The 14,512-nt window shown below is 39.9% G+C and overlaps 1 protein-coding gene across 1 annotated transcript in view; it reads right to left on the bottom strand.

The window, feature by feature from the left end:
- Nucleotides 1-7,838: 7,838 nt before the first annotated feature.
- LOC132008163 (1-phosphatidylinositol 4,5-bisphosphate phosphodiesterase beta-1-like) overlaps nt 7,839-14,512 on the bottom strand; it is a gene marked incomplete at its 3' end in the record, with an annotated part of 505,747 nt that continues 499,073 nt past the window's right edge. The window contains exon 11 of the mRNA XM_059386583.1: nt 7,839-7,996. Coding sequence (XP_059242566.1) covers nt 7,839-7,996 — 158 coding nt within the window. The remainder of the gene's footprint in view (nt 7,997-14,512) is intronic.

The following is a 14,512-nucleotide window of genomic DNA, read 5'->3' on the forward strand; positions in this document are numbered from 1 at the left end:
ACTTGATCCCAGGACCCTTGGATCATGACACGAGTTGAAGGCAGCCACTTAACCGACTGAGCCACCTAGGCACCCCTGCTCCCCCTCCCTCATGATGTGATTCTGTCATTTCTCTTTCCCCTCTGCCATGAGCCCAGTGACATTCCAGATTGGGCTGTTCATCCCATATGCGATATAGACAGTATCAATCAAAGCAACAGCTAACATCTAATCTGAATGAGAAATAATTATTTATGACTCTAAACCTCTGAGATTCTGGGCAGGGGTAAGGGGCAGGGAGTGGTCCTGTTACTGTGGCAAAACCCAGCAGAGGCTTCTGCATTTCCCCTTAACATTACACACCACAGCCAGAGTGATTGCTCTTAAACATGAATCAGATGATTTCACTCTTTTAGAGTCAACCTTTCACTGGCCTTCCGTTTTGCTGAATGAAATCCAAATTCTTTATTAGCTCTGGCTATCTCTCTAAATTTGTCACCTTTTCCTTTCCCATCGCTCACCCAGATATAGTCTATTGATCTTTTCTTGCTTTTCCTCAAATGCGCCAAGCAGGATTTCATTTCTGTTCATCTCTTTCAGTTCTTTGTTCATCTTTGTTACTTCTGTTAGGAATTCTCTTACCTGAAAGCAAGACTCACTTTCTTAATTTTGGGGGTGGTGGTCTCTGCTTAAATGTCATGTTACCCAAGACTTTTTCCCACCACCCTACTGCAAAAGAACATCTTACCCCCCTTTTCCTTCAATACTTACTGATGTTGCCTTAAAGGGCATGTCTCCATGTGCCATATTGTGTGTTTATATTGGTCTATCTCTTTCCACTAGACTATAAGCTTCGTGGAGACAATTTTCCCCACGGCTCTGTCCCTAGGACTTATGAAGTGTTAAGGCATATCCTAGACATTCCGTAAAAAAAAAAAAGAAAAACAACTTTTAGAGGATTTTATTTACTTATTTGACAGACAGAGAGAGCACACAAGCAGGGGGAGTAACAGAGGAAGAGAGAGAAGCAGACTCCCTGCTAAGCTAAGAGCCAGATGCAGGGCTGGATCCCAGGGTGGTAGGATCATGACCTGAGCCTAAGACAGATGCCTGAGTGAGCAACCTAGGTGCCCAGATTCTCACTAAATATTTTCAAGTAAAGGAATGAACTGAACATTCTTAACAGAAGAGAAACATCATTTATCTAGTTGTATTCCACTTCAATTTTCTGTTGACCACTTCAGAGGTCAGCACACATTCTGCAAATGGCCAGAGAGTAAGTATTTTAGGCTTTAGGCTGTATGGTTTTTTTAGGGCAATTATTTGACTTTGCCTTTGTGCATGCAAAGAAACAGGTGATGGGCTAAATGTGGTGTGTGGAAGGTAGTCAGTCAAACCCTGGGCTAGTCTGATCAGTGGCTTAAGCAAAGCTTAAAACACGACAGTAACCACAGGCAAATGTTATTTTGTAACAAAGAAGTTTGAATATTGATTCCATACTCAATAGCCCAGTTAACTTTAATAATTTCATGGCCAAAATTTCCAATCAAGTTTGAGTGTTGCATTAAAGAAAAATCATTTTTTAATTTGAGAGAGAGCACAAGCAGGGGGAGCAGTAGGCAGAGGGAGAGGAAGAAGCAGGATCCTGACTAAGGGAGGAGCTCAATGCTGGGCTTGATCCCAGGACCCCAGGATAATGACCCAAGAGGAAGGCAGACACCCAACTGACTAATCCACCCAGGCTCCCCTAAAGAAATAAAACAAAACAAAACAAAACAAAACTCTCAAAGAATAGCATATAAAAGTGTAATTAGTCATTGATAACTTTTCTGATGATTGTTGTCTGTGGCTATTTGAGAATTCCTACAACTGCCTTTATTAGTGAAGGTTGACTGTAGACCTGCCCCATGAGCATTTGGGCCAATGACAGTCAGGCCTGAAAGTAAGTGAGAAAAGCACCCCCTCTCCCTTGAAAATGGGTATTCTGCTTCTAGTCAAAGGGCTCTCTTAAGCTCTGGCAAATGAAATATGAGTGTTTTTCTGGGCCCGCTCTCAGGTTTGTAGGGAGTTTGTACCTTCCTCTATCTTCCTATCTCCCTGCCTCTGGTTTTCTCTTCCCGCAGCTGGGATGTTGGTACAGCCTGAACAGCAGCTGTGCTCTGGGATTCCTGGACCTTCCTGGCTGTGTCCCCCACTACTCCCCTCTTCCTGCCTCTGGCATTCTGGTCTTCTGCACTTGACCTAGGACACCCTTCTTAGCTCCTACTGGGCCTCTAACCAAGGCTGGGCTGTGTTTAGCTTGGGCTCCGAGTTTCTTCCTAGAAACTTCCTAGAAACTAAGGCTTTGTGTGTGGAGGGCATCTACAGTCTCTACCGAGGCAGCCTTGAAATTGACTTAATTCAAATCCTTCTGCACCGTCCTGACTTCATAAATACTCTTTGCCTATGGAGTACTACAATCATTACATTTACAGAAACAAAGCTAAAGGGTGGTTTTAAAAATTTCAATATAGTATCAATAGCGAACATGTACAGAGCACTCATTGCATGCCAAATCTTGTTCTAAGCAATGTCTGGGTGTTAAGTAGGGTGTCTGAAAGCTTACAACAACCCTAGAAGGTAGGCACTATTATCATTTCCATTGTCCTCAGATCAAAGAGGCGAGGTCTGGTAAGGGAGTTTCTCCAGGCTCTTGCAGCCCGTCCCTGGGAGAGCTGGTATCAAAACCTTGGCCTTAGCTCCAGAAATGCATTCTTAACTTCTATGGTCTCTTTTTTCTTTTCCTCCCATCCTCTCGCCCTCCCACTGTCCATCTTTCCTACATCACCGTAACTTCAGCCGCTGGCTTAAGAAAGCTTTTTGAACCTTCAAAACCAACGAAAGCACTTACTAGAGTTCTTCTAATAACTGTAGTCGGGAGCAACCTGAAAAATTCAGAAGTTCTTCTATAGAACTTTTATTTTTAAATGGAGTAGGAATGTTTTGTATGGTGTGCATGATCACTGAGGATGAGAAAACCTGTTATAAGCTTTAAGTTTGGTTCTTACATCCAAGCTATCATTAGCAGACAGTAGATTAAAAGTACCTGACTGCTCAATTGCTCCTTATTAAGCCAAAACTGTTTTTCATGAACTTGTAACACTGGATTCAATAATCTATAAACCATATGGCTCAATCACTAACCTCCAGTGGGAAAAAATGCCCTTGAAATTCTTTAGCCCTCATGGATGATAGCAGGATGTATCTGGATATCCATTTTATGGGACCATCTACAGAGCTGTTAAATTGCATCCTAAATTATTTTCTCAGAGCTTTATTTTCAGAAATGCTCGATTTAACCACATACACAAATTTAATATATTTTCATCATCGATTTTATCACATTGCCCACTTATCCACCTTATACAATTGCTGGTAACAAAGGAGCTGCCCGAGGGGAGAAAAAGGAGATGGAGTGGGGCAGGGGTGGTGGTGTTCAGTGTGGGGGAGGAAGGAGTAGGAGCAGAGAGAATGAAGACCAAGTGGCGAATGACTATTTTGTAACCATCAGAAAGGCTAAGGCAGTGAGGCAAGAAAACAGAACAGCAGATATATGAGATAAATAATAAATAAATTCAGAGTGCAAAATAAAAAGTCCTCCATAAAGATGCTGAGTTACAGCATGTCTCCTTTCTCAGAACATAACCTTTTATTTTGGCCTGTAGAATAAACAGGCAGTAAATGCCCATAGGAACTTTCACTTTTGGGCATATGTTGCACAGAAGCTTTTCAGATTACATAGATGGAGAACAGATAAATGGCGTGACATAAAAATGATGAACTTTTGCAATCAGTTTATTTTGCTCTCGCAGTATGTGCTGTGGCTACAGAATACAGCCTAATTGCACCATGAAAGTCAGGTCCAAATATACAGGATAACCTAAAGCGGCAAACGTTCGGAGAATCTTTTCACTGCCCACCAGTATATCATACGTGGACTTTGATAGGTTAAAAAGGAGGGAAAAAAATTCATTTATCTGATAGACAGAGACAAGAAAGACTAAAATTAAAAGCTATGCTGTAATTTGTCTATTTGGTTGGGAATGGGAAGAGTCGTTAAAAGACACACACACATTTATTGAGCACCTACTATATGCCAGATTCTTTTCAAAGTGCTTGGGACAGATCAGGGAACAAAACAAAGATTTCTATCTTTGTGGTGCTTATGTGATGGTAGAAGACTAGAAGGAGACAGACAAAAACAAGAAATGTAGTAATGAAGTAAATGAAGCAGAGTGACAGGAGGTGATATATGCCATTTGGTAAATAGAAAAAACAAATTGCTGCTGGAGAGTGTATTGGGAGTTTGGGGCTGGGCGTACTAAATAGAGTGGTCATAGTAGACCTCTTTGAGAAGGTGGCATTTCGGAAAGACTTCAAAGAGGTAAGAGGTGAGCCATGCAGATACCTGGGGGAAGAACTTGCCAGACAGAGCCTCACAGTCTGTGCAAAGGCCATGAGATAGGACCTGCCTAGCATGGTCAAGGAGCAGCAGACCCAGGGCACCTGGGTGGCTCAGTCGGTTAAGCATCTGCCTTCGGCTCAGGTCATGAGCTCATGATTGAGCCCCACATCAGGCTCCCTGCTCTGCAGGGAGTTTGCTTCTCCCTCTCCCTTTGCCCCTCCCCACCGCTCATGCTTTCTCTGTCTCCCAAGTAAATGAATAAAATATTTAAAAAAATTAAAAAAAGGAATAGCAGAGTCCAGTTGAGTTGCAGACAAGTGAGTGAGGGGGAAGGGATGGGGAGGTGGATCACACAGGATCTTGTCCCCCATTTCTCTTACCCTTTCTTCCTAAGTCACATACTTAGTGGTTTCTGGAAAAGCAGACTCTGTGCTATTGACCATGAAAAGCAAGCTGGGGCTGTGTTGAGGCAAGGGAAGGGTCTAAGTGCAAAACGTAAAGAGACACTCCAGCTTGGGTGCCAACTCTGCATGTCCATGACATGGAGGGCAAATGCTTCCTCAAATTTTGCAAGTGAGGTGCCGCATTAAGCCTCACCCCAGTCCTAGCCTTGATGCAGAGAGTACCTACTCTTTGTCCACAAACCAGGCTGGCATTTTTACTATCCACAGCCATCCTAGCCTCGCCCCCTCCCCACCACCTACCCACATCTTTGCAAGAATAATCCATCCTGCAAATGCGCATTAACAAGAGGCATGGCTGGGCAAGCCAACCATCGAGGAGATGAGTTTCCTCCTCCCTTTACCCCCCCTACCCCCACCACTGTCAGGCAGAGAATGGAAGCAGTATTCTCAGCTAGATTTAGTCTTCTAGTATCTATATCTGTCCCCAGATGTGTGAATGTGGTGGAGAAGTTATGTTTCCCCAGCCCAGGAAGAGATGTCCAATCAGGCTGTGACTCTGAGACCAGAGATGTGATTAAGGAATGGCTTGATAGATGAGGGCACAGGAAGAATCCCTCTAAACTGACTTGGTGGCTGAGATCAAGAAGCTGATGCTCTACCTAAAAGAAATACGCCTTAGAATGTGCTTGGTATTTATCTCTCCAGCCAACGCCCTCCTTCATCCTACCCCAGAACTCAAAGAACCTTAAGGATTATTAATTTTCAAGAATATATAATTATGGGGCACTCTGGTGGCTCAGTAGGTTAAATGGTTGCCTTCGGCTCAGGTCATGATCTCCAGGTCCTGAGATCGAGCCCTGTGTCAGGCTTCCTGCTCAGTAGGGAGTCTGCTTCTATCTCTCCGTCTCTCTCTCTCCTTCTGCTTGTTCTCTCTCTCTCTCACACAGATAAATAAAATCTTAAAAAAAAAAAAAAAAAAGAATACACAATTACTCCCCATGGTCTCCAAGGGGACCATGAGCAGGGGGTGGAAGGGCCCTCCTGGTACTGGGTCAATTCACAAGGTCATTAGAGCAGTAATGGCTCCATCAGAATGTGGTGTCCCCTTCCCAGAATTATCTACATACATCAACAGCCAGATGAGCCCAAATTGCATGCACTCCACATCAGGAGTGTCCTACCTTTTTTTAAAGAGCCCAGTGAGTTCAGGGGTTGATATTTTAGAGAGCTGACAAAGGACAATGGCAAGAGCTGGGAGAATGGGGGACTATGGAAATGAAATAAAAACCTATTGATTTTTCCATTAAAGAAAACCAAAAGAACTTGAGTGTTCCCTTTCAGGAGCAGAGGTAAATGTAAAGATTTGATCAGGATGAAGGTCACCTTCGTACTAAACTTTATCTTAAAATTTAGTGAAGGGTGCTATGTGTCTCTAATTACTGGGCTGTAGCCCAAGTTTAAGAAATCATGAAAAGTCAAATTCCCTAAACACAACATAGTGAACAGATTTTAAGGTGCTAATGGTATCACTTCTGAACACATTTTTATTACTGTCAAATATAGTACCTTTGATCAGGAAATCTATTCATCTCAAGTGAAATCTGGTTGTCCCTTGACAATCCTGCTTCTCTTTTGCTGCTCTCGCAAGTGATGTTGTTTATTTTCTCACATCCCAGGTGCCTTGGGGCCAAACACTGGGAAGTGGGGTTTTTTTTTTTGCTCCCAATGTTACTTTAGAGTGCCTAGTTCTCATGAGGCACTCCAACCAGCTTTTACCACTTCCTCTCTCGTGCCATTTATTGAGCTTCCCCTCATTCAGCAAAGACTTAGGAAAGTATCTTACTTCTTCATCCAAAGATTTGTCACCAATCTTGGGGACATTAATGTATAATTCCTCCAATATCCTCTCAGCACTCTGACCACCCCATTTTCAATGGCTTTGTTCCCCCCCACCCTCCTTACCTTAGCTATCCACACACTTGGACTATTTTCTTGGTTGCTTAGGGCAAGAGTTAGTGACCCAGAGCCAGTTCTGTCTTGAGACCCAGCTAACACAGGTAATAGGGGTCATGCCTCGGAATTTGTGCTCTACAGGTTGTCCTCTGGCCCTTCCTTTCTAGTTTACTTCCAAAGAGGTGAGAAGCCTGAGTCAGTAAAAAAGCACATTTCTTCTATAGCCCATATATTCTCTTTCCAGATTGTTCTCTGGGTACCTAGAGTCCCAGAATTCCCCCACCCAAATTATTCCAAGCTCCTGGGGATGGCTCTTTTCAGGGGATGTGAACATAACTTGGTTATTCCAGCTTCTGTGTCCATATACATGAATATTAGGCCCTTTATGATGTAGGATGGAGCCTGGTGTGGAAAAAGAAGGGAGCTGACCAAACATACACTCATCCTGGCTAATAAAGATGGCTGAAGTTCCTTATCAATTACAGCTTTAATCTTACCTCCTAGATAGGATTTATTAAGGTAACCAATCACAGGATTAGTTCTGCTTATTGGTTCTACCCAATCTATAGCTTAACCTTACTTTCTTGAACCCTCACCCAAATCACCTAATATAAGTCCAAATCCTGTAAGTCCTCTCTAAGGCACTTCTCCTGAGATGCCACAATTCCCCATGATATAATGCTAATTACCCAATAATACACTACTAAATTTTAGCCTCTGACTGCAAAGATGATTAGTAGCCTATGGACTTAATTATAACCATTGGTACTTTCAACCTTAGGAAGCTTTACCCAAAAGGGTTCAGGTTTCCCTAGTTGCTTCTTCTTCTTCTTCTCTTTAAGATTTTATTTATTTATTTGACAGACAGAGAAGTAGGCAGAGAGGCAGGCAGAGAGAGAGGAAGGGAAGCAGTCTCCCCGCTGAACAGAGAGCCTGATGCAGGGCTCAATTCCAGGACCCTGGGATCATGACCTGAGTTGAAGGCAGATGCTTTAACCCAAGAGCCACCCAGGTGCCCCTCTCTAGTTTCTTCTATCAGCAATATTTATTCACTCTACCTTGAAGGATATTTCGGTTGTCATGGTAAACCCGTGGGTGATGACTGGTTCCTCTTCAGCAGTCCGTCCCTTCCAGCAGTCCAACTCCACACAGCGACAACCAGACAGAAGCACTTGGCGATACATCTCGACAGAGGAGTTTCCAGCCAACTGGCCAGCTGTAAAAGCACCAACAAAATGATCCTTAGAATCCTACAAAGCAAGGAAGACATGGAGGGCTTCCTAGAAAACCTTTCTAACAATGGGAAAACAAAGAGCTGAAGAGCTTGTGTAGCTGTTCTCAACCTTCTGGTTCAACATACCAGACGTTAGTGGCATAATCCCACAGGTAATTGTGGCTCCCTAGCAGCAGTTTCAGGGAAGAGAGAATAGAAGGAAAAGAACATTGTAACAGTAACAAGAGCTCATGTTTCCTAACTGCTTACCATGTGCCAATTATAGTTCTGACTTTACATGTATTACTACATTTAATCTTCATAAAAACCTCTCTTGTGTAACTACCTTCATTTTTTAAATATTTATTTTCAGAGAATGAAAATGGCAAAGAGCACTTTGTGGGCCCAAGTTTCCAAAGCTGGTAAATGGAAGATCTAAGATTAAAACTCAAAACTCAGTCTTTTAATCTGGATCTTTAAGGTTATTCTGTTTTAAATGAACACTTATCCCATGTTTGTCCAAGGAACAAATGCTTAGAAGAGTTGAACATTTTCTTTTCAAAAGTGGAATACATTTTTAGGAATAAACTTAAATGTAACGAAAAAACTGTAAAACATATTCTTTAATAATTATAAAGCAGTGCCAAAAAAATTAAAGGAGACCTAAATAAATGGAAAGACAACCCATGTTCATGGAACATAAGACTTAACATTGCTAAGATGTACTGCTGCCCAAATTTATTTACAAATTAAATTCCTATAGAAATCCTAGATGGATTTTTTTATATAAATCAACAAGCTGAACCTAAAATTCCTACGGAAATGTAAAGGACTCCAAGGGCCAAAACAACCTTGAAAAATAAGAATAAAGTTGGAGGACGTACATTTCCCAATATCAAAACTTAACTACAAAACTACAAAACAGTGTGTTACTGGCATAAGGACATATAGATCAATGGAATAGAACTGAGGGTATAGAAATAAACCTTCACATTTATAGCCAGTTGACTTACAAAAAAGGTGCCAAGACAATTCATTGCAGAACATATTATTTTCAACAAATAGTGCAAGGACCACTCGATAGCCCCATGCAAAATAATGAAGTTGGATCTCCGTCTCACATCATCAACAAAAAAGAAATGTTAACTCAAAATTGATTAAGCTCCTAAATATTGTTGGGTCCGTTAACAAAGGAGTGAGAATGATACAAAGCGAAGGTCAAGCAAAGCTTTATTTCGTGCCAAGCAATGAGAATCAAACCGACCGTTCAGGGCCATGCCTCTTACAGAGAGGGCAACCTCTCTCTGCCTTACAGACTAGCTGTTAAGGGCAAAGGCCATGTGATTGGGCCTGGCCACACACAGGTGGCCAATGAGATTATAACACAGAGAGAAAGCTGCACAGTCACTCTAGGTCACACCTAAGTGACCAACGGAATTACAATTTACCCTATAGCAGATATTTGAACTAGCCTATCACCTTGGTCAGAATTGGCGCTCAAAGGGTGGGGCCTATACTCCTTGGTAGCTAGGAAGACAGTATGCACCCCCACTGATTGGATGTCTCCACCTGGCCTGACCCACCCTTGTATTTGGGCTTTGTTACTGGGACTGGTTTCCCGGACTTGTTTTTAAGAAAGTTCCCAGGGGGAAGGGTCAGGGACAGTTTAAATTTTACTGTATAGACAACAAAATCACTGTTTAACCAGATGGAATCGCTCTGGCTAAGTAGGCCTTTACAATATAAGACATAAAACTATAAAACTCTTAGAAGAAAACATAGGGATAAATATTGGTGACCTGAATTAGACAGTGGTTTTGTACATATGACACCAAAAGCAAGCAACAGAGGAAAAAAAAATTGATATACTTTCTCAAAATTTAAAACCTTTGTGAACAGAACTGAAATCCTCCAGTAAAGTGATAAGAATTGTAATAATCAAGGCACTTGTAAAGTGTGAGGAAAAGAATGGAAGCCAAACAATTTGTATTTCATTTAAGTAGTTATTGGAAGGTACTAATTTCTTGATAAGTTAGTTTTTTAAAGATTAATAATAAATAACTTTCAAGACAAACCCACCATCAACACACAAATGTAAGTTTTTGGTTTTCCACATTAAAGAGTTTCTCTGATGTCCACTCTATAAGTCTCCATCATTTTTTAAATAGTTAAAAAATGACAAACTGAAGAAAACTGTCGAAATGACTGGAATCGACAAGCTCTGCCTGGTGGAGACATATAGGACAAAGAAAATGGGATTAAGCCTGTTGGCTTAATTTTATTTTTATATGCATGTCACAACACCCAAACATCAGCATAACAAAAGGATGACATTCTTGAGTTCTATGGAGCCCTAGTAAATGCATGAAAGGCTGATTAAGTAGGCTTTCATAATCACTTTTCTCTGCTAAAAAAATAGGGCATTTTAAACACACAAATGTGTCTGCAAAAGAAGAAATGCTGACAAAGTAATCTAGAAAGTTCCTGATGCTAGATAATCAATTTGCCATTTATAATTGTTTCAAAGTTTGTTGTAATAAAAGTCTCTGCTACAGTAGAAAAGGGGAAGGGGACAGTGAGCATGAGGAGAAAAGGTTGTCATTTGCACGATTTTTTAAGCTTAAGGGAAGGATTAAGGGAGTGAAGAATTCAAAGAATATTCAGTTAACTCATTAAAAATGTTAGTTCCTGCAGAAAATTGTACGTTATTAAAGAGCAGAGCAGATTTTCTTGTGTACTATCTAGAATATTGACTATCCAATGGATTACTGACTATCCAATACCATTATGATTTCTGAGTCTATTTCATTAACGGGTTGTTGAGTGTTTCTAACTTCAGTAGGGAAGTTGCCATGGGTTTATAAGCTAGATAAGGTTTAGTGGTAGATTGAAGTCGATAAATACCTAATTCACACTAGAGTTTTCAGTCAAAAAAGATTTAAAAAATTTCTAGAAACATTTCTTTGGATTTGCATGCATTTTTTTTTTTTATCATTCAAGAATAAGAGGAATTTGATGTACTTTTTGAATGTGGATCAATTAATGTTTTTAAAGACATGGTAAGTCATGGGGTTGGGGTTGTGAGATGAAAAGGAATATGAAGGGGGAAAAAAAAACAACTAAAGAACGGAACATGAGAGAGAGAGAGAGAGTCTATGTTGTGTTTATTGTCCAACACCTACGCCCCAAAGCTTTCCAAAATCAACTGTTGTTCAATCTTAAAGTGAATAGTCTTTATTAGAAATGGAAGCCTCCCCCCAAAAAGCACATTTTAAGAAAACTCACATTTACCCATAACTGTCCTATTCCTTGGCATACATCTTAGGTTTCCTCTGTGTTTTCCTTCATTTACGGAGATTTTTTTCCAAATATGTATTCATATTCTCCAATTTTTCGTCCTTTTCGGCCTAAATCCTCAAACCTCATTTATTTTTCTCGCCTAGGATTCCTAACTCTTCTTGGTTATATCCAACCCACCCATTGTATTTCCATTTTATTACATCCAATATATATAGTTTCGGGGCCAGGGAATTGCCTGGGGTTGGGATTAATGATATGTCACGAGTCCCTCAACCCTTGTTATTTCTGAAACTAGTATCTGACATCACCGCTGCCTGGCTGTGAATACCCTTTGGAGAACATTCCAAGTCCATAATTGAACTTGGGAGCCAAAGCTCCATCTCAGACTAATTCATAATACTGCCCCAAGTCATAGCTCTGCAACTTCTCACTTGACTGCATTCACGTTGGTGAGCTGGCTACATTCGATGTGCTTTGTCTAAGACTATCCAAGGCATCCATGGATGGAAGACACCAGAAAACTGAAAATAACAACCCCTCTATTAATACAGGCTTCTGAGGTATTGTCTATATTTATAGTTATCATTATGTATTGTCTTCTTTTCAACCTCCATGCAAAAAGTTTCCAGAATGTGACACATTTGTTAATTCTGTGGTCTTCTTCAATAAAGAGTATCTCCTTCAATAAAGGGAGATAGGAACTATTTCTCCTTTTGCTTTCAATGCGGTGTCAGCCATGCGGGTCACCTCATCCCACAGTTACAGTTAAGGAAACTGTCCAAAATATATAGGATGTGTTATTCATCTTGACCATTTCTAGGGGCATGAGTTTGATCTGATGTCTCTTGCATAGTACCTGCCAGCCCAGGGAGACCATGAAACGGTCTTCAACATGGATTGAATGGCCATAAGGTGGCTTAGGTGAGAAAGTGGGGAAGCAACTTACGCTTACTTATTATTAGGGTCTGGATACATTCCCAAACATGTCCTATGTGGGAGGCAAAATACTGGTTCCTGGGATGCAAAAATTACATGAGACCTATTCCTTACCCTTACCCATATAGTACACATAATGGAGATGTTCTCATGTACCAGGGAATTTGAACTCTCACCCCAACCTTGCACTTCTGGTTTCCCTTTCTTTCTCTTTCTCCTCACTAGTAGAATTCTATTTAGATTCTATTTAATTAAGGTTCTGATAAGGTTTAGGATCCCGTCCTCAGTCCTAAGGTAAATCTTAATTCTTCCTGATCATGTACTGGAGTTCTACATTAGTGATTAATGTAGGGATTGCTGTGTAGTGTAGCTTTGGGCTATATCTAATAGAGCATAAAGGAAAGGCTACATGGTAAGGGGCCACCTCACTTGTACAAAGGGCCACAAGACAGGGACTTGCAGCCATAAGGGGAGCAAAGAGACAGAAAGCATCTGGGTCTCTGATGACACCGTGAATCTTTGATTTAATCAACCCTGAACCACTCTGCTCCTGGACTTCTTGTTGAGATTGATAATAAATCCCTTACCATTTAAGTCACTAAGTAACAATATCCTATTACTTACAGCCAAAAGTACTCTGGCTGTCTCAGTTTATCTTCATTTCCCAAACGAAGAAACTAAGGCTTAGAAGAGTTAATTTTCTCAAAGGAAGATCTGAATGTCGTCTATTTGCTAAACATCATCTTCCATTCTACCATTTAACTTTCATAGGTTTGTGTGTATTTTACACCAAAACTAAGTTATAAAAGGTTACATAAGTTAAGGGTTAAAAGAGTAGGAGAGATGGGAAAGCAGAGTGACGCTCAGTCTGGACAAGGGTAAAACTATGCCTTGAATTATTCCTAGAACTTTTCTGCAGTCCAGAGCATATATGTGAGAAGAGGAGTTGAATAATTATTTGATATATTCAATCAGATAATTTAATTCATCAGCGGATAACAAAAACCTCAAATCTATTTTGTCTTTCTAAGCTGAATGAGGATGTTAATTATTCAGAGATACACTACTTTGCTTTGTCCATGAGTCTGGAGCCATTATCTCTCAAAGGGATTGGATTATGGGAAGATTTATGAAAAGCTGAAAAAGTATAGGTTGAAATGAATGCATACTGTTCTGTCCTTAGAGAATTTCGTTTTGAGTCATAAGGGTGGATTCCCAAAGAAAAACAATAATTTAAAACACAATCACTACTTGATGGACTGCCAAGACTATCCAAAACCCTAGAAAAATGACCATCGTAATTAAAAATCATCTCATTCTGTACATATATTTCTCTCAATGATCCTATTTATTTTTCCTTTTGGACATCTTGATGGTCAATAAAGGAGCAATAATGAGTAAAGAAATAGACATAATAATAATAACATACTGCTAAATTGATTGGTTTTCACACTGTACATTTAATTTTTATAGTTCCTTTGAATGTTTGGAAGACAACATTCCAAATATCAAAATCCTCCTTATTTGAATCTAGACTAGCATTTCTCAGGAATACTAGTTCATAATATGCTATAGGAAAATAAATAGGGTGGTAACAGTGAGGGGAGAGGTCTGATCATAACCATAACCTCTCTAAGCTTTTTCCTACATTTAAAACACACTGCAATAGATGCCAACTTTGGTTGTACCTAGCATTTTAAAAACTCATTTGAGTAGGAAACTCCTTTTTCCATCACATACCCCCTATACAAAATAATATTTCTATAGAAAAAGTTTCTTCTTGTTCTGGAAATGCTTATAAAATATAATAAAATCTTACTTTCTAGGTATTGATTTTAACATTTAATTGGTTTCTGTTCGGTTATACATTGGTTATAACTTTATTTTATAATATTCTTAATTGGCTTTGGGAAGCTTGGACTTCTATATCATCAATGTTATATTCAAAAGCCTCTGGGAGAGTTCTACATTAGGTTTCTCTATAATTAAAGCAAGGATACTAATAATATCGTATGAGGTAAAACCGGATTGTACTAATAAGTCAAAGAGAATTTCAAACAAAACATCCAAAGCCCATATTAGAATTTATACATACATTTTTTTGTTGTTAACTATATGAATCTTCTTTTTAATTCCCTGTAGGAAAATGAAAAATTTTGACTGGTATTGGGATAAGGTGACACTGTAAAAATGTGGATTTATATAATGCAAACCTCAGTAAAATAATATATGGTTCAGAAAAGTGAACAAGTTAAAAAAATAAATAAAGATCAGGATATGGTT

Source organism: Mustela nigripes, unplaced genomic scaffold (assembly GCF_022355385.1).
Source record: "Mustela nigripes isolate SB6536 unplaced genomic scaffold, MUSNIG.SB6536 HiC_scaffold_75, whole genome shotgun sequence".
Lineage (NCBI taxonomy): Eukaryota > Metazoa > Chordata > Mammalia > Carnivora > Mustelidae > Mustela > Mustela nigripes.